Source organism: Odontesthes bonariensis, chromosome 4 (assembly GCF_027942865.1).
Source record: "Odontesthes bonariensis isolate fOdoBon6 chromosome 4, fOdoBon6.hap1, whole genome shotgun sequence".
Taxonomy (NCBI): Eukaryota; Metazoa; Chordata; class Actinopteri; order Atheriniformes; family Atherinopsidae; genus Odontesthes; species Odontesthes bonariensis.
In genome coordinates this window covers 9,650,070-9,669,136 of record NC_134509.1, presented here as the reverse complement: position 1 = coordinate 9,669,136, position 19,067 = coordinate 9,650,070, and the positions used below count along the sequence as shown (strand labels likewise).

Below are 19,067 nucleotides of genomic sequence, written 5' to 3'. Positions count from 1 at the left end.
CCTTTGCACGCCTGACTACCTCCTCAACCTCCTTCCACCTAGGTGGTCTAATGTCAATCTTATGAGCTATCTCTCCTAACGGTGGCATGTCAGGTGGAAGGCCTACTACTCTACGCTGCTCAAGATCTGAATATGTATTTCTTAGATACTCTTCCACCTCTAACTTTGTTGCCTTAAGCTGCCCTCCCTTTTCCTGGTTAAACAACCCTTTAACAAACTTGAACGGGTCCCTATAAAATGCCGTCCTTACATATTCTTTCTTCTTTCTCTTTTTCCTAAGACATTCAGCCCTTCTAAGTATTGCTAGCCTGCCTCTCAGTTCTTCCTGCAAAACATTAATTCCCTCTCTCTCTTCTTCTGTAGCTTTTTTCCACTGCTTTCTTAAATTTCTTCTTTCCTTAACCAATTTCTCCATCTCTTTTTGCCGTCTAGACTTACCTAAATGTACTTTTTCAACCCTCTTTCTATCTTGCACCCCAAATTTCTCTACACCATAGGAATAAATTATATCTCCCATCTTCTCTAGCCTATCGCTTGCATTTCCTCCTAACCTACCCAATATTATTGACAAATCTTTATTGACTGCCTCCCATTCTTTGTAACTATTTGCCCTAGGCCACTTAACTCTATCTTTCTGCTCCATATTTCTCTCTCTAACTGGCCTGTTCACCTCAGTATCAGCTACATCCCTTCTTAGAACCTCCTCATCCACCTCCATAGCTGTGTTATTGATATCCTTCGGACTGTGGTTTTCTACCTGCCGCTGGACTTCATCCGACTTACTCGATTGACTTCTTAAAAAGTACTGATCGATGCGGCCACACATGATATGGAAAAAATAAGCAATTTGGCAGGGAAGATATATAGATTTCTAGAATGATATATTCTTTTTTAAATCATGAAATACATGGTAAAACAAACAGAAGCTGTCATATAGATATAGTTTCAGAAATCCCTCAAAAAATGGAAGCGCACAAGTAAAGTACCTCCAAATTATTCTTAATTATGAAATGTATAAATGAACTTACAATAAGTACCATCAAACCCTTGAATATAGCCGCACATGTTTTGGTGTTACATTGTGATGTTGTGTATTGGTGTTATGATTATGGACATTTTCTCTGTCCCAATAGAAGCAGAGCAGAACAGACAGGAAATGAGGATGTAATTCAATTTGGTCATGTGTTTTAAATCATCATTACTGAAACACTGCAAAACAAGGAATTTGTGAATCATGTAACATTGTTTTTTTTTTGTTTTTTTTTCAAATAAACTGAACTGTTTCAGAGTCAATTCCAAATCCATTTACTGGTTTCTTTTTCTAATTATTTTTATTACTGGCGACATTTATATGTGAGTGCATGTGTATTTGCATGTATGCGTGTTGTCTGGCTGGTGTCCAGGAGACTTAATTGCCAACACTGTTTGCTTTCATGGCCAGTCTTTCTAACCCACTGCTCAAAGGAATGCAGAACACACACACACACACACACACGCACACACTCACACAGCAATGTTGCTCACTCCAACACATATGGTGTTTTGGTAAAATCTAGCACAAATGCATGAAATGGCCCAACATACGATCATGTACAGTCAAGTAGTCTGGATTATGCAGGACTTTTTCTTATATCCAGTGTTGGCCATGTGGAGATGGAACCCAGCTCATGTTTGGAACCATTTGCTCTCTTTCACCTCTCAACTCTGTCCTTCTTTGTCTTCCTCCTATCACTCACAGATATTATTTTGACACAGATTAATAAACATGAAGTGTTTCCGGTCATACTGTCTTTACCGGTAATCGCCACATTTTACTGTCATGGTTGGTGGGTATGCATGCGTGTGTGAGAATGGGTGTGTGTGCTGAGTGGACAGTGGACAGATGGTGCATGACAGCTGGTCCAGAGTGACAAGTGTGTGTGACCCAAGCCTCAACGGTGGTGAAAGAAAGAAAGACAACATTGACGGAGAGGAACTATTTGAAGAGGAATATTTCAGCCAGCCAGTGATTGCCAGGAGCTGGCAAATAGACGGGTGGGGGAGATGAAGTGGGGAGGTGGGAGGGTTCTGGATGCATCTTGAATAGATTTGGATCAAAACAGAAAGGAGGAGGTGGAGTAGTGATAAAAAGAAAAGCAGAAAGTATGCCTTTCTGCCAGCTTGTTCTTTTTTTTTTTTATCTGAATAGCTGTTGGATTTCTTTCTGATGGCCACAAATGTTCTTCCATCTTTTTGTCTTCCCCTCTGGCAGCCTCCCCTTCTTCTCCTCTCTCTCTGTGCTCTAAAAGTGTTGCGCAGGTGTTGGGTCAGAGACTGTAAACTGCCGCAGCCCCATCGCCCTCCCACCACTGAGCGGGCTGACGGATGAATCCCTCATTTCCCTAAACAGCCTCGAGTAGACGATTGACAAGAGGTTCATTTTCACACAGAGTTTAAGTGAGAGGCCTCAGGGGAGGAAACACTTTCTGTCTCTAACATACACACAGAGCACAAAGATAGTGACACACATGGTAATAGTGCCTGAAGGGAGAAACAGGATCTGCCTCAGCTCTAACTATATCACCGAAGCTCCACTACATAGCTCCTTTTTCTGTCTGTTAGCATTTTATGCTCTACCCGCTTTAATGTGGTGTACGGCAGCATGTGAAGAAACACCTTTATGGAGCACTCTACACTTTATTTAGCTCTAAAGCCTATTGATAAAAAGACATGTTACGTCTGAATCAACTAAAAACTCAATTCCTTTAAGAGACAGTGATAAAAAGAAGTACGGTATATCGTCTTTTTACTCAATCACCAGATCTGAAGACATATGCAACTATAGTGATAGATCAGGTTTATTCATTTTCTAATAACTTATACCAATAACTCTTGTTTGCCAATAACTTAACGGTTTCAGCTGATTTTCTTGATCTCATGAAAGTGAACACATGAAGGGTTTGATTTGGGTTATTTTAACTGCTTATTGGACAAATGAGCCTTTATCTTGTTTTTTAACTATTTCTAGATTAATAGATTCAATCAAGAAAACATTCTGCACCTTAATGACGAATGACATCATGAGAGTGCAAAGTCATGACAGTGACTCTGTAAGGTTGTGTTTGAGCAACTAAATATTCACGTCAGCTTGCTGACATGGTCTCAGTGACAACTGTTACATGCCGATATGCGGTACATATAATATTTACCAAGTTCTCAAATACCATCTGTCTGAGAGTGTTTCAGTCTGCCTCTTTTTTGTGTGTGTATGCATGCATTCATGTGTGTGTGTGCCTCCGTGTATGCATGAGGAGGCCTTGCCAACATGTCACTCCAAGCTGCTGGGTAAATATGAGTAAGGAAAGACAAAACCGCACACAAAGCCGAAATAGGAGTGTGCGTGCTTGTGCGGGTGTGTGTATGTGTGATTGTCTCTGGCTGTCTTGTCATGGTTTGCAAACTGAATAACGACACCGGGATGAGTAAGTCATTGTCACTGCAGTTCTCTACTGCTCTACAAACGCACACAAAAAAGACACCAACATTGTTCTTTTGCTTATATACGGATACACTGTGGACCCTTTTCTGAGCTGAGATACGTAACGTCAACAATTTCATGGAACTTTTGAAGTGACAGCATTCAGTCATTCAGACATCTGCTGGAGTTTCTCATGGCTTGGTTAGAACAGTACAATGACAGAAAGCCCACCCATGCACATCACGTGTGTTATGACACCAAAGTCCTTGTAGAGTCCAGGTTTTATATGTCACATTTTAATTACAATTCATATAAGCTTACCAGGGGACTGTGGTTGTGTTAAACATGCTGACAGCAGCAGAAACCAGCTGAAAATATACTTTCTCCACATGTTGAAGCCTGTTGAATAGTTGATGTTATAAAGATTTCTGACTGGCCTCTTGACTCATTTTCTTGACTAAAGCAAATAGGTAGCTGCTGAATAAAGAAAAAAGTTATTTAGCACTTCTTCTGGGGATGCTGGCTTCACCATCCTCTCTGTAGCTCTGCAACACTGCACGTTTGAAGAGGGACTGGTGTATTTTTGTTGCTCAAGCTACTTTGTGCCAGCAGTGGAGGTAGTCACAGAGTCAAACTGGCTTATGTGTGTAAGTGCTCCATCACCAAAACGACCTGAAAAACAAGCAACGATGGAAGGTCTCCCGCTCGGTCTCCTTGCAGCACGGCTGTTGGAAATGGCAGTTGAACACAGCAAAAACATCTTCCAACTGGCCAAGATGTATAATCTACACCTGCGCAAGAAGACATTGTCGGTGCAGAATGGGGGGATTAGTAAGGTATACAATAAGAGAAAGCATGAGACAACATGGAAAAAAAGGAGAGTAAACAGAGCAGCATGCTTTGTGTTTTTCAGAAATGTAAAAGAGAACTATTCTCAGTTGTATCCTGATTGTCAGGTGTTCTTCGGTTTCGTCACTACACATGGCCACCTTTACAGCGGAAGTGTTGCTTATTTTGGGGAAAGGAAGATGGCAAATGACAAGAGGCATGCTATGACATGTTAAACTAGTCATTTGCCCTCTATCGTTACCGCCTCCTCTCTTCTCGTGAACTCCTTCGCTATGCTGAACGGCCAGTCAGAGCGAGCTCTCTCTCACCGGCAGCTACGATGCCGATTCCACAAATTGAATCAACTGAAACGACTTCTGACAATGGCGATGGGGGCCCTCGCCAAAAAGACAGACAGACGTTAACATATGCTCCAGACATGCTTCAGATGCTGTTGCTGCTCAGCCGATTCTGTAGCCCCAGCTTGCCATTTGAGAGCGCACACTGATATGATGCTATACCACCTCCGTTCAGTTAGTATGAATGACCAAGGGGAACACAAAAACTGTTTGAAAAAAGCTTGTGATGTCTGCTTTGCGAGAGAAGACGTCTCTTTGTAAATATTCTGCAGAGATTTTTCTTGTTCAGTTGACTCAGCCACTTAAATAATGCTATGGCCACCATGGAGTTGGAAAGCGCTGTTAAGTATTTATTTGATAACGCAGTCTGTTGGATTCTTACTGAAAAGCAGATCACATGTCACTGTCATCACTGTCACTGTGATCCGGTGCTGCTTCACACAAGTTAAGTCGCTGTCAAATTAATGGATGCAGAGTATGTCTTAAAGGGACTTTGCTCCTCACTGCTGCTGTACAAACACATTCGACCTGACCACCGACTATCACCTACTTCTTATACACCATAATCGTTGATATGGGGACAAACTCATATATTTCATAGTTGTAGTTCTCTCTATTTTCATCATGTTAAGCCAAAAAGGGCAAGCGATCCAACTGCATGAATCCAACTCATCAAACTCACAAACAGGACGGAGCTCAACATGCTCACTCTCACGGCTCTTTCTTTTGATTTAAATGTTTTACTTTCTGCTTCTGGTTGTCAAACTGGGCAGGATAGCAGGATGACAGATGAATAGCAAAAATAAATGATTGATGCATGAAAAGAGTGATGCAATGATTGAGCGATCGGGAGAATAGAGCTGTGTTTGATGGATGGAGCGAATTGTGGGGAAGAAAAATAGATGGAAAAGCTATGTTTAAAAATCACAAAGGATAGCTGGGCGCCAGATAGATACGTTATCCCGTAGTAAGACTTTTTTTTTCTTAGGAAGATGTTGGGGTTTTAAATGGAAAGGAGGCAGACAAGAAGGGAGGAGGCTGTTTGCTGCTTCAGCCTATTGGGTCATAGAGTTTGTGGCAGATCAGGTCAAAGACGTGGATAAAAACCTCTCTGACCTGGCAACGGATATGTTGACTGGGACACTCAGACACACATACATACACAGACATGCTCACCCACACAAATAGACCCAGACACACATTTATGTGCTGTCACTTTCTATTCATCTTTTCTGTTTATTATTGTATGGCAATGTAAGAGGCAAACAGGAAAAGGATATGATGTCAGTCACCAAGAGTTTGTGGTGACCAAGTGGTCTGGCAACACATCCAGTGGTGGTCATTTTAGCTGTGGTGTGTGTCTACATTTGTGTGTGTTTTGGACGCTCTTCTAGACAAAGACTGCCATAAATTTGATCATAGTGCTGAGCTGGTCTTTAAATTCACACACAGAGACACACACGTGTGGAAACACACTCACATATCTGTAATAATAGGCAGTGTGTAGGTGTTAGAGCTGGGGTTATTGACTCGTAGAGACGGAGACAGCAGCGAGCAGCGAGTGAACACACTGCTATCGGAATACGATTAATACTGTCTGGCTGATGGATTAGACTCATTACACAGGGAGCGGCAAAGAAGGGCGGTGGAGGGTGGAAAGGATGTATGAGAGAAAGACAGAGGAAGTGGGAAACACAAAAAGAGGGGTAGGAAAAAGAAGAGAAAGAGACAGGGAGGGTTGAAGACAAGAAGTATGAAGGATAGCAGGAAAGTGAAAAGTGAAATGTTGTGAGTGGAATTAGTGAGAGTGCAGAAGACATCGAAGATCCAGCTCTATGCTCAAATACCACTAAATGTAATAAATTGACCATTTGAGGGTGTTCAAAGTGCAAATGAATTACATCCATATTATGAACTATAGACACTGTCATGGGGATTTTTTTATTTTTCCCTGGAAAGACTATCTAGAGTGGAAGCATCAATGCTTGTTTTCATTTAGCTGCATTACACATTGCGTAACCTCTCTCCAAGATATTCTAGAGTTTAGAATCAATGCTTATTAAGGGTGCTGATGACAAGTCAGTAATCACTGGAAGTTGAATATTCCATCCATCCTTCCATTTTCTATCCATATTCTATCATTCAACTCAGGGTCATATCTGTATGCATGAGCATACGACTCTTGGACACAATTTGGGAAGAACAGTCTCGAATTTTCACAATACAGAGTTACTATCATTCATTCACTGAGACCAACCAAGACCAAGGTGCATCTCTTTTCTTTCTTAGTCAGGAGTAGTTTAGGCTAGTTTGCAATATAATTCACAAAAGTATAGAACCATCTTGCAAAGGTGGCACAGGGGCTACGGGAAAGTCCTTTAAATTCTGATACAGATTTGGATCACTTTTCTTACTGTGAGAAGGGGCGTCGACCTTCACAGAGGATGAGCTCTCCAAGCGCCCTACCAGCTACTTTAATCTTTGTTGCATATGTGTTTGTGCTCTTTTTCCATAATTCTCCATCGCCAAAAGTAGTTTGGGTGACTTGTCTTGATGCGGTGCAGAGAGGCTATGTCCTGGGATAGTGTGAAGCAGGTGGACTGCCCAGACCAGTAAACTCATGCAGGTTTATGTACTGATCTGCGTGAAAAACTAGCATTGCATCATTTCTATCAAACCCAGCTGCAGTATGAATTAAGATAATTGCTAAAATTGCACCTCTCAATTTTACTCCCCTTTACAAAAGGAACATTTTTCTATAATAACACAAATTACAATAGTTTTTTTTCAAACGTCTAAGCTGGAAGAGCACAGGTGCATAGTCTGATGGAACTTGCTGTTGAGGCAGCTTTAAATCGAAACATCAGCATTAGATGGTCCCTATTACTACATACTTCTCAACTCTCCTCATATACAATTACTGTATTACTGCAAGCCACTGTCTGTTTCCCCTTCGTGTGTGTGTGTGTGTGTGTGTGTGTGTGTGTGTGTGTGTGTGTGTGTGTATGTGTGTGTGTGTGTGTGTGTGTGTGTGTGTGTGTGTGTGTGTGTGTGTGTGTGTGTGTGTGTGTGTGTCCGCGCAACAGATGTATTTCTCACTTGTCTATAATTACGCGTGTAAACATTTCTGATGATGTCATGGTCTCAGACAGCTGACTAATCTGTTCCTGGGCTGGAGAGCAGTGTAATCAGTCTTGTTTTACACATATACAGACACACACCCTCATACACATGCACACACACACACCACAGCACGTGATCTTTATTCTCTTTGCTTTGTTATTTTACCAGTTAATCTTTTCAGACGGATTAGATAAAAAATGTGTTGTTTCCTCAGCAAGAAAAGGCCTTTTTTTTTTACGAGTTTGCTTAGTGAGTGGCTTTCACCACAAAACGATTGGTGGCTGAATGAAAAGAATTGTTTATGTTGGACATTTTTGGTCTAAATGGAGCATTTTTTACCAAAGCAATCATCTTGGCTTTCCTCTCTGTAGTCAGGGAATAATGTAGAAACAGTGAAAAACACAAACTTCTTCAAAAACTGAGGACTATGTAATGTTACAAACTCATGAAGACACACCTTCTTCTGGCATATTGCCATCCTGGTCAGCAGCCCAACGCACACACACACACACACTGGGGACATCCACTCTGTCAAGTCAAAATGTCCCCTAGGTGTCCACCTTGGTCCAGTAACCATAGCAACCCTGTTACCTGGCATTTAAAGTATGTGTGTGAGGCGTGATGGTGAATAAGGGAAACAGACAATGAGATGGGGAGAGAGACAGAGGGAGGGAGACTGCAGATCTGTCATTCAAAAGCAAAGTCAATATTAGTTTAGCAGAGAGCGGCTGAAGTAAGAGGCTGAAAGAGGAGGTTACGTTGGTGTGCGTGTGTGTGTGTGGGGGGGGGGGGTGATTCTTCACAACAACTCTTAAAAGGAAAAGAGTAAGTATTGCTTTTAACATGTTGTGTATGTGCAATTTTTTATTTCTGTAACTGGTAATCTCTAAGGTGCACTTATATTTAATCTGTAGAAGTCCTGATTCATCATCACACACACACACACACACACACACACACACACACACACATTGCCCTACATTCCCAGGTGCCAGTCCCGGCCCAGTGTGTTCAGTTCTCTGCATTGTCTTCAGAAAGCCTCCTCTCCTCCCTCTTCTTTCTTTGGGACTTTCTCTCCTTCTAATTGCTCACAGGAGTGTGATCTTTAGGGGTCCACTAATGGCACTGCTGTCTGAATTAGCAGCAGGATTCACACACACACACAATTGCAGTATCATTTTTAGTCTTGTTCCCTGACCTTCCCATTATAAAAATACCTTTACCAGACTAAGTATCCATCCTATCTTCCACCTTTCCATTTTTTTCTCACTCTGTCCTTTCCCTATTTCCTTTTCCTTTTTGACTCCTTCTAGCTTCATCTTTTCCCATTCACTCATTCTTATGCTTAATAGGATTAAGTTCTTCGAAAGGGATTTGAACAAGGTGATTAGTTTGCTGCCCTGCCAGCTCGTACCCGTCCACACATACACACACACTTCCACCGGAGCCCTCAGTTTTGCTAAACCTGGGAAGAATCTCGTGGCAGTAGGTCTTGTACAAAGGATATTCAGAAACTGTACAACAGTGGGCAAGAGTGTGTGTGTGTGTGTGTGTGTGTGTCCACTGTGAGAGAAAGAGCAGGGTGGAGGGGAGAGGATGAGGGGTGCATGTGGGAGCTGAGTGCAGCTCTTTCATGCCCAGGTCTTCTTAGACACGGAGGGTGTCAAAAGCCCCTCTCACTCTAAAAAGACCCTTTAGAAAAGCAGCGCTAAGCTCTTAACACTGGAGACCTGACTCTATCAGGCACACACACATGCATGCACACACATACACACATCTTGGGCCACCAGAGGTGAGGAAAAAGACAAAGAGGCGGGTGAGAGGATTTCAATTCTAAGTTTAAAATCTGAAAATATACAGAAAAAGTCTCCCGTCTTCCTTTTTGTCATTGTCAGTAATGTGCATCAAAGATGGCGTTGGCTAGATATGGTTAGTCTGTGGAGCCTCAGCCTTTTAAACTGTCGCTCGTACCCCTTCCCGCTCCCCACGTTCCCTCATATTTATTTCAACCAAGCGAACACTGACTATTATTAATTTTTCGGCTTCTGTCGTAAAACAAAAAGGCAAAAACTGCTATTGCGTTGGTGCATTGAGGTGTCACTTTAAAAAAAATTCAAAGTGGTTTGTTCTAACATGTCTACTACATATATACTGGGGTTAAGAATAAATTACAACAGAGAAGGTTAGAGGCCACAGAAAGTTGGCATCCTAAGTGCTTACTACTTAATGTCCCAGCCACAGGATATTTCATTGTTTTTCGTGGAGCTCAAATTCTCCCATCCACTCCAAAAGTTGAGGCCAGCATTTTTAGATTTATCTACCCTAGGGAGCAGTCTCACACAGCTCAGTTTTTCAGTGTGAAAAATGACGAATTAGTGTGAATGGAAGGAAGAAACAAAGAGAGTGTTTTGCTTTTTTTGTCAGGCTTTTGGGTGAATGACATTATGTTAAAAAGGTGCTGATGAAACAGAGAGCATAGCTTTGGCCAAAATTGGTCGGATAACTTTCAGTCAGTGACAGCCTGTTCTTTATATGAGCAGTGTGTCCTGGCATGTGTGTCCTGGTGTGTACGGAAGTTTTTCTTACCTCCTAACATGAGCATGAGTCATCATCTGCCAGTTTTCAGCAGCAGCGTGTCTAGATTTTAGTGGAAGCATGCGTATTAGTGTGTCTGTGCATGTCCCTGCTTTCAGAGGGTCACTAACTTAGCAGCATGATATAGTTCCTGTGTGGGTCTAATACCTCCGGCCCCTTTCAAACAAAAACACACGTGCGCGCACACAAACGCACACACACACACACTGGGCTCAGCTGGAGCCTCTTTTAATGAAGCTAACCTCCCAGTTTAGGTGCAGGGGCAGAGGTGAGGGGTTAAATCATGGGGAAGTCCAAAAACAAGCCCACTTTAGGAGATGGAGAGGACACAGGGAGAAGGATGAAAAGGGAGAGGGTAAAGGAGAGGAAGCAAAACAAGAAAAGAGGGAGACAGTGGTGGATAGAACCTTTAACCAAAGGCGAAACTGAATAAGGTGTCTTGGCGCCAAACTGAGTAAGAGAATTCACTCCTTAGTTTATGAGAAGTCAGTTTCCTAGTTGGAGTTAAACTTGCTATTCACTCTCCCTCTCTCTGGTGGTCTGAATGATGAATAGGGTTTAGAGTGGCCTTCTGCACTTCCTCAAGAGCTCCCCACTAACCCGGACTGCCAGTCACACACATGTAATATGTTTGATCACAGGATAGTACAGGCATGTGTGTGTGCTGACTCTGTTGTCATATATCACAATGCAGGAAATATGGTGGAAAACCCACAATCAGTTCTGTTACTTATCATGTCAAAAGTCACACATACAACTGCATTTTTTTCTTCCTGTGACGATCAGGCGGTTTTATATTAAGATGTCGTCATTAATTCATCATGTAGTTTATTCACCTGAAGAGTTAAAAGATTGCAATGGTTAAAAAGATGCTTTGTTTGTTGTTGTTTTTTATTGTTGTATTGATAAAAGTAAAACAAAGATTCTGTGTAAGCTGGATTTTATTGATAAGTGACCAAAAAGTGTGAAACTTGGGGCTTAGTAACTCTACACACAGCACAGTCTCAAACCAGAATACGCCCACACATTCTTGGCTCCAAATTTGTTATATGGCTTTGTCCACGTGTCAAAATTACAACATGCCGATATTTTTGCATTATGCGATACTGTCAACTGTGTTAAAAAATGATGAAATTCCGTTTTCAAGGCTCCAAAAATGATACATGCCTATGTTTTCCTTTGCAAATTATAACATGCTTGTTTTTTGGATGGCATGAAACTGTCTAAAAGGGAAATTGCTAAGTTATTAGATGTTCCAAAACACATAAAGAGGCAGAAGAGTGTCGGCGCAACTCAGCAAGTCTGAGTTCTGTCCAATCTTTTTTTTTTTTTTTAAACTTTGCTTTCATTTGGGGTTAGTTGGTGTAATGTTTAAAATATATATATGTGGTTGGTTAGATATCAATTAAAAAACTTATGGGGTTAGGAACAAAAAAAAAAAAATTGAGAAGCTTAGGTAGGAATAAACAAATTAAAAAAAAAAACTTTAAAAAAACGTGTTGACTAACACATGTTTTCTTGTTATCTACAGGTTGGCTAAAATCAATTTAGATTTTTTTTTCTTTTCAGATAAGAAAACACGAGTTCCTTTCAAAATAATTCCCCAGCATGAGCAAAATGGGAGATTAGCGGTCACACAATTCACTCTCCGCTCTATGCGTCTCGGAGTTGCAATGTATGAGATACAAGACCGGAATCACCACTTTTAGCCAGTTTTTAAGAAAAGAATTAGAGAGTAGCAAGGTTGGTGAGATGTGTTGAAGTGAGAGAATTTGTATCCAGGCAAGGTAACAATATACAGAGACAATCATGTAATCATGTCCAAATCTGTGGGGGAGAATCGTGATTCACTTTGTGCATGGTCACCCCGATGTTTATAATAGCCACATTGCTTCATTAGAGTAGTGTTTTGTGAATTTACAAGTAAGACTGTGAAGTGTGCTTATGAACACAGTCTGCACAGTCTCCTTCAGTGACGCTTGTGTGCAGCTTAAAACGATCACATACAAACTGTCAAGCTGTCAGCTGCTTTCTTATAAGACATGAAAAAGCTTTTACAGATATTTATACCCGATAGGCAGATGTGGTGGATTCAGACTGTAACTTATATGCTTCTGTGTGTGTGTGTGTTGGTGTGTGTGTTCAAAGTGTGTAAGGTTAAGGAGCATTTTCCAAGTGTTTATTTGGTTTTAAAGTTCCAGTGGTCAAGGGGGTACGGCTGCTTTCCAAACCCCCCCTTCCTGTAAAAACAGTATCAGGATACACTCTGTGTGATTCAGACCAGCCACTAGATGTGTGTGTGTGTGTACAAGAAAAATTGAATATGTGTTTGCGTCGTGTGCACGTGTAAAAAAGCAAAGGTGAAAACTCTCTTCATCTGCCCTTGTTTGTAAAGTCTTACTCCAGGATCACATTGGCTGATCTTAGCATCAGAGGGCGCTGAAAACATACAGTACATGTTCTATGTATTTGAATATGTGAATATAAAAATGCCTTCTGAAAGTTAAGTTTTATTTATTTATGTGTTAATATTTGATTATATTTTGGATTCTGCTTGTTAACCAGATAAAAGGAGAGCTTCCCAAGTGGGACTGCATCTGATAATTGCCATTGCCTGTTACAATTTTCCAGACCTCAATATGTTTTCTTCAAGTCTGACCTGTAGTTTCAAAGAGTCCCAACTAAAAGAGACTAAAAGATTAACCAATTTTAGAAATAGTTTCATTTTTTTATTGATCAACTTAAGATTCATCTTTTTATTTTACCACTTTTTATTTGAAACTACATCTGAACACCAGCAAATACATACTTTTCGGCAACAAAAATATATCTTCTACCTACAAGTGTTGGCACACACTCTGTTGCTTGTTGTCATCTAGATTCAAAATGATGGATTACTTTTTCTTCCCTACTTTTACAAACGTCTTTCTCTTTGCTCATGAGCTACTGTTACCAGAGAACGTTTGTTTACATGGCTTCTTTGTGCCCCCGCTGTATCATCTGTCAATCAAAAACCTGCAGTGACCAAACCTCCCACAGGCTTGGAAGCTAAAAAAGCATTCAGTTTTTTCATTTCAGTTGGACTTTAAGGTAACAAAAGATAATCTCTGAAAGGAAGAAAACAGCCACTGAGGGTTTAAGCACCATTTTTTCTTACTTTCTATTCTTTGCAAAAAAAAACAAAAAAAACTGCTACTTCAGATGCAGTTTAGAAGCCGCAGGTGGAGACAGGGGAGATGGATGGTACCTGCAGTGCTGATCATACGATCACGACTGCAGGAATCTGAAGAATGTGGATGGGCATTAGCTGTTAGCCGATTAGCATTGTAGAGGCCACAGTTGGGGTCAAGAGCTGGAAGGTCAATGGTGAAAGGTCGAGTAGTCTGTCTGGAACTTGGGTGTGTGTTGGCAGCAGGCAACACACCAAAAGACGCTCACTATCAAGCAGCCTGAAATACTAAATGTCTCAGTGTCACCTTTCTAGAAATGATGCGAGCTACCTTGATTCTTTTAATGTTCATTCCACATTGTTGCTCCTGCAGCTAAACACATTCTCATACATCTGCTTTACTCTCTTATATTTTTATCTGCACATGTACATATATAAAATGAACACCTCATGTGACTATTTGTGTGTACATCCTTCAGCGCATATATTTGTCTGTCCTCAACTAAACCAAGTTGCTATACCAACCGGCGATTGCTTGTATTTCACTTGCCAGAACATCGTAGCATTGTTTTAGTCTGTGAGACACCTGCTCATATGTTTGAGTGTATTTATACCTCTGTGACCGTGTGTGTGTGTGTGTGTCTGTGTGTGTGTGTGTGTGTGTGTGTGTGTGTGTGTGTGTGTGTGTGTGTGTGTGTCAGTATGTGTGCCATCCAAGCTGCAGCTTAGTTAAAGTGGCTGAAAATTAAATCTCTGTAAACCCTAATGCTAGTAACACAAGCACATACACATCCATCACTCACATGTTATAAGCAGAGGAGGGAGGAGGTGAGTGGTGGGGCTGAGGCGGAGATGAGTGGGAGTGATGAAAGAGGGAAGAGGAAAAAACTCAGAGGGAAGCAGAGGTCACCAGTGCCACCTACAGGTTGTTGGTGCATTTAAAGCCTCCCTTACCTGACTTTTATGGATTTACATAGCACACAATTGACTTGCATCTGGCTTTAGTTACATGGACACTTGTCAGAGGAAGTGTTCTGTGTATCACCAAGAGATGAATAGAGACAGCTGATTATATTTGGGAAAGGAGTGCTCTCCGGGCAAGGAGCTGAATTTTGCTGATGATATGTCTGGCTCTAAAGTTCCCCTGCTGCATTTTGGTGATTACATCAACTACTTGTGCTGCAGAGCAAGTGGCTCTGTGACAGCTTGGCTTGACTCCCTGACAAATCATGTCTCTGTGTCCCCTCCCCTCTCTTTCTTCATCTCTGTCCAGCGACCTCAGCGAGAACCAGATCCAAGGAGTTCCAAGGAAAGCCTTCAGAGGAGCTGTGGAAATCAAGAACCTGTGAGCAACACTTTCTCTGCATATGTGTTTGTACCGTGTGAGCATCTGTTTGTGTGTACATGTGTGCATACCTACCACTTGCTTCTCAACATATTTGCAAATGTGCACAACACCCATGTGCCTGTGCATCAATATTTCATTGTGTTAAATGTCATGTGCCTCCTGCTTGCTGTATTGACTGGCACCCGCAGCTCGTTAGTAGCTGTGTGTATCAGTATGTGTGTGTGTGTGTGTGTGTGTGTGTGTGTGTGTGTGTGTGTATGTGTGGTACTCACACTGGCATTTTGCTGTATTCGGTCTTTGTTTTTCCTCACTTATGGTTATGATAATTGTAGGTCATTCTATTGGTAAAGTAATTGCCCAGCAGTAATTCTGTGAATATTGATTTATCAACTAATTCTCTGCTTCCTGGGTGTTGTTTTTCCCCACGTTGGATCATTTTTTTTAAATGCCTTGCAATTATTGTAAAAGGACAGGGCATTGTGCGTGTGTGTGTGTGTGTGTTGTGCGTGCGCATGCATTAGACTGTGGCTGACAGCACATGATTTACTCTCCTTATGTCTTAATTAAATTGTTTCAGCGAAGCTATTCTGAGAAAGAGTGGGGGAGAGAGAATGGGGAAAGAGGTAAAGAGCAGCTCATACAAATTAGACGTCAAATAGAAGAGAGCAGGAAACAGGGATGGATTTGGAGACAACTACATTTAGAAATACATCTGGAAAGAACAAAGAGCCCAGGAGACAGGACTAGAAGGGAGAAAGGGAGTGAATACGAGGAAGACGCAGAGAGGCTGTTGATGAGTTGTCATGGGGAGTTAATGCGTTTTCATCTATAGCTGGGTGCCTGTTACTACTATCATCTCAGGATATACTCTAAGGCAGCTTTATATCATCAGCTTACTTTTTTCTTTCTCTTGTGTGTTTTGCAGCCAGCTGGACTACAACCACATCAGCTGTATTGAAGATGGAGCTTTCCGAGCGTTACGTGACCTGGAAGTACTGTGAGTACCTGTTTATTCAGTCACGCTGCTGCAAGTAGGAGAGGTTTTTTGAATGAGGAATACTAACAGCAGTGGGATTTGGTGCAGCTAATATCCCCATTGACCTTTTAAAGACTGCATTGCCTTTGCAGCTCTTGAAAAAGGACACTCTCGTTTTATTCATTTTCCACTTTCTTTTCTGTGGTTTTGCTGTCATCAGTTTATTCATTACATTACCACAACATGCTGGGGTACTGAACAGACCATTCAGATTTGCTTCACTGATAAGTTTGTTGGCAAATGTCTATTTTCATCATATAAATCTCATTTGCTGTTATGAAAATGAGCGTTAAATACTCGTGTGAATACTAAGCTGAGCTAGAAGCCAAGCTTGCAACACTTACAACCCTCAAACCTGTTATTTTTAATCACAGCTATACCTAAATGTACTTACTGGATTTCGTTCAGAATTTGCAGGTAAAGAAGGTGTAACACCTTTTATTACTTCTCCTTTTTCTGACCAAATGCCAGATATTTTTCTGCTTAATCTGGTATCTTACCAATTCATGAGAAAATGCAGGAATTATTTTTAAAAGGGATTTCCCTACCTTCTGCTGTTAAGAAAGTATATAGTGCTTAAGTAGATAACTGCCTGATACAGAAGTGATGTGGTGTAAAAATCCACGATGTATCATTTGTTCAAACTACTATGAAATATTTTGAGTTTTAATAGTTTTAAGAATTCTTCTCCTGTCCCCTTTTATGATTAGTTGTTATCTGAGCTCACCTGTCAGAATTCCTCCTTAACTGTCCTTGACTCCTATAATATTTCCTGTGGAATATCATCCACAGAGCCCAATGTTGCCACTTGCCATTATATAGTAGTTTTAGTGTCTAAACAGAACCGACGGTGAGCAGCTACCGGCAAGTGGTAGATGTAGAGGTGGGACTAATTTGCATGTTATTATTTTCAGAGGTTTGATCAATGCCAGAGGAAAAGCTTAACCAAAAGTCTGCCGTGAAAACATTCAAATGGAAGACAGTTTTGTCAGAACTAACCTCTCAGCAGAGTCCAACCTCCCTTTGGTACATTTCCTGAGTGCTACAACCTATTAAATTGTACGCATAATATATCTACATATTGTATATTCTGCTCTTTTCTCTTTAGCACCCTCAACAATAACAATATCAGCCGACTTTCTGTGGCCAGTTTCAACCACATGCCAAAGCTCAGGACCTTGTAAGTGGCACCACTTCATTTTTAGTTCAGGTTCCCACCAAAAGCGAATAAATTTCTCTCATCTTCTCTAAGCCCATTTACATTTAATTGACTAATCTGTACTTGCAACTCTCTCTCCTCCACCTGCACCGCTCCTGTCTCCCCCTCTTACATCAAATCTATTATTTCCCCTCTTTCTGTCCCCACCTGTTCTCACCACTTGTCTTCTCTCCCTACCCCCCTCCTCTGCCTGTCAAATCCCCTCCTTTCCCTCCTCCACCTCTTTTCTTTCCTCCCTCATCTCTGTCCAGCCGCCTGCACTCCAACAACCTGCAGTGTGACTGCCACGTAGCCTGGCTGTCCGAGTGGCTGCGGCAGCGCCCTCGCCTGGGTCTATACACGCAATGCATGGCCCCTCCACACCTGAGGGGGCACAACGTGGCTGAGGTGCAGAAGAAGGAGTTTGTGTGCACAGGTAGGTTGAGCTCACTGTTTGCTTTGTTGTCCGTTTAGTGGCTTTCCTCTGCTTGCTCTGTTCATCAGCAAACCTATCTTTTGTTTCGTCTCGCTTGCTTCTTTTCACTCTCTTTTGCTCATGCTTTTCAAGATTGGGATGAAGGTAAGTATTCATCTTCCTTTACATAACCTGGCTCTCTCTTTATGTACTGCACCTACCCAAAAATATATATCGATCAGATTTGGAGTGCAAGATTAAAACTTATATCACCAATAGACAAGGTCACTTCTAAGGACGACATCTTACTAGCTGCAGTTTTTCCTCACTGAAATATTTGTGTCCAAAGAGGCAAAAACAACATTAATTTGCTTTTGTGATTTACACAAAGGATACTCTATTAGCCATGAATAATACGGGCTTCCTGTCTCTGTGTAGGTCACCAGTCGTCATCATCTTCCTCCTGCAGTGTGTTACAGTGCCCAGAGTCCTGCACCTGCAGTAACAACATCGTGGACTGCAGAGGGAAGGGTCTGACAGAAATACCCACCAACCTGCCTGAAACTATTACAGAGATGTAAGCCATACAGTTACTTTACACAGCACTTATACACACACACACACAAGCTCCTGCATCCACACAAAGTGCGGTGATATTTCTCTCGCTCTTTCACTGTGCGTCTCTAATTTTCTTACTTTGTCTTTCTCCACCTTTCTGTTTCACTACTCGTTTTTTTCCCCCTTTGTGTAGTGAAATAAAAGCACACATCTGTGAAATGAGAAAGCCTGGCCATGCAGCTCTTTCCTGCTTAAGAAAATAACTGAGGAGAGGCAGAAAAAGAGAGTTGAACGATTAATTTGAGGTGCAATACAAAACTTTCCCTATGTAAAAGTGTGCGTCAAGACACTTGACACAGCATATTTAAAGTTAATAAATACCAAAAGAAGGTGAATTTAGAGCTAATTGAGTCAAATTTAACACATACACATGATTTAAAATGTAACTTGTACTATTCCACTCAAGAAAGATTTTACTTTAGAACAAAAACATTCAATATTTCACAATGATTCTTAAGAATGTAAATTCCTTTGTACAGTGGAATGTCAGAGTTTGGCACCCCTGGTCAAAATATCTGTAACTCTTATAGTTGTCTATAATTGCGAATAAATTGGAAGAACTGATCTGCACACCAATCGCAAAAGATAACACAACCCTTTGTGAGCTTCTTCGGTGACAGTTGAAGTTGAAGTTCAGTTAATGTGTCATTCTAGACATATTTAAAAGAGAAAAGAATGAAATCGCATTTCTCACGGCCAGAGAAAGTGAAACACTAGACCACACAAGACATTATGGATTTTTTTTTAACTTAAGCTAAACCTGTCAAATGCCATTGTCAACACAGGTTTTTACACTTGGCTTGAGACATGGAACAATCGAAACTGCTATTGAGTAGAAAACGATGCAAAGTAATAAATTGCAAGTCTTCTATGGTCAAAATTGTTTGCGGTTAAAAGGACCAGAAATTACTACAGCAGAGC

At 41.2% G+C, this 19,067-nt stretch overlaps 1 protein-coding gene across 4 annotated transcripts in view; it reads left to right on the top strand.

Annotated features, from left to right (window-relative positions):
- The window catches only part of LOC142378410 (slit homolog 2 protein-like), a 102,813-nt gene that overhangs the window by 51,720 nt on the left and 32,026 nt on the right, over nt 1–19,067 (top strand). For all 4 annotated transcript variants that reach the window (XM_075462872.1, XM_075462874.1, XM_075462873.1 and 1 more), the window contains 5 exons: nt 14,805–14,876; nt 15,805–15,876; nt 17,024–17,095; nt 17,386–17,549; nt 17,967–18,105. In XM_075462872.1, the coding sequence (XP_075318987.1) occupies nt 14,805–14,876; nt 15,805–15,876; nt 17,024–17,095; nt 17,386–17,549; nt 17,967–18,105 (519 nt within the window). The remainder of the gene's footprint in view (nt 1–14,804; nt 14,877–15,804; nt 15,877–17,023; nt 17,096–17,385; nt 17,550–17,966; nt 18,106–19,067) is intronic.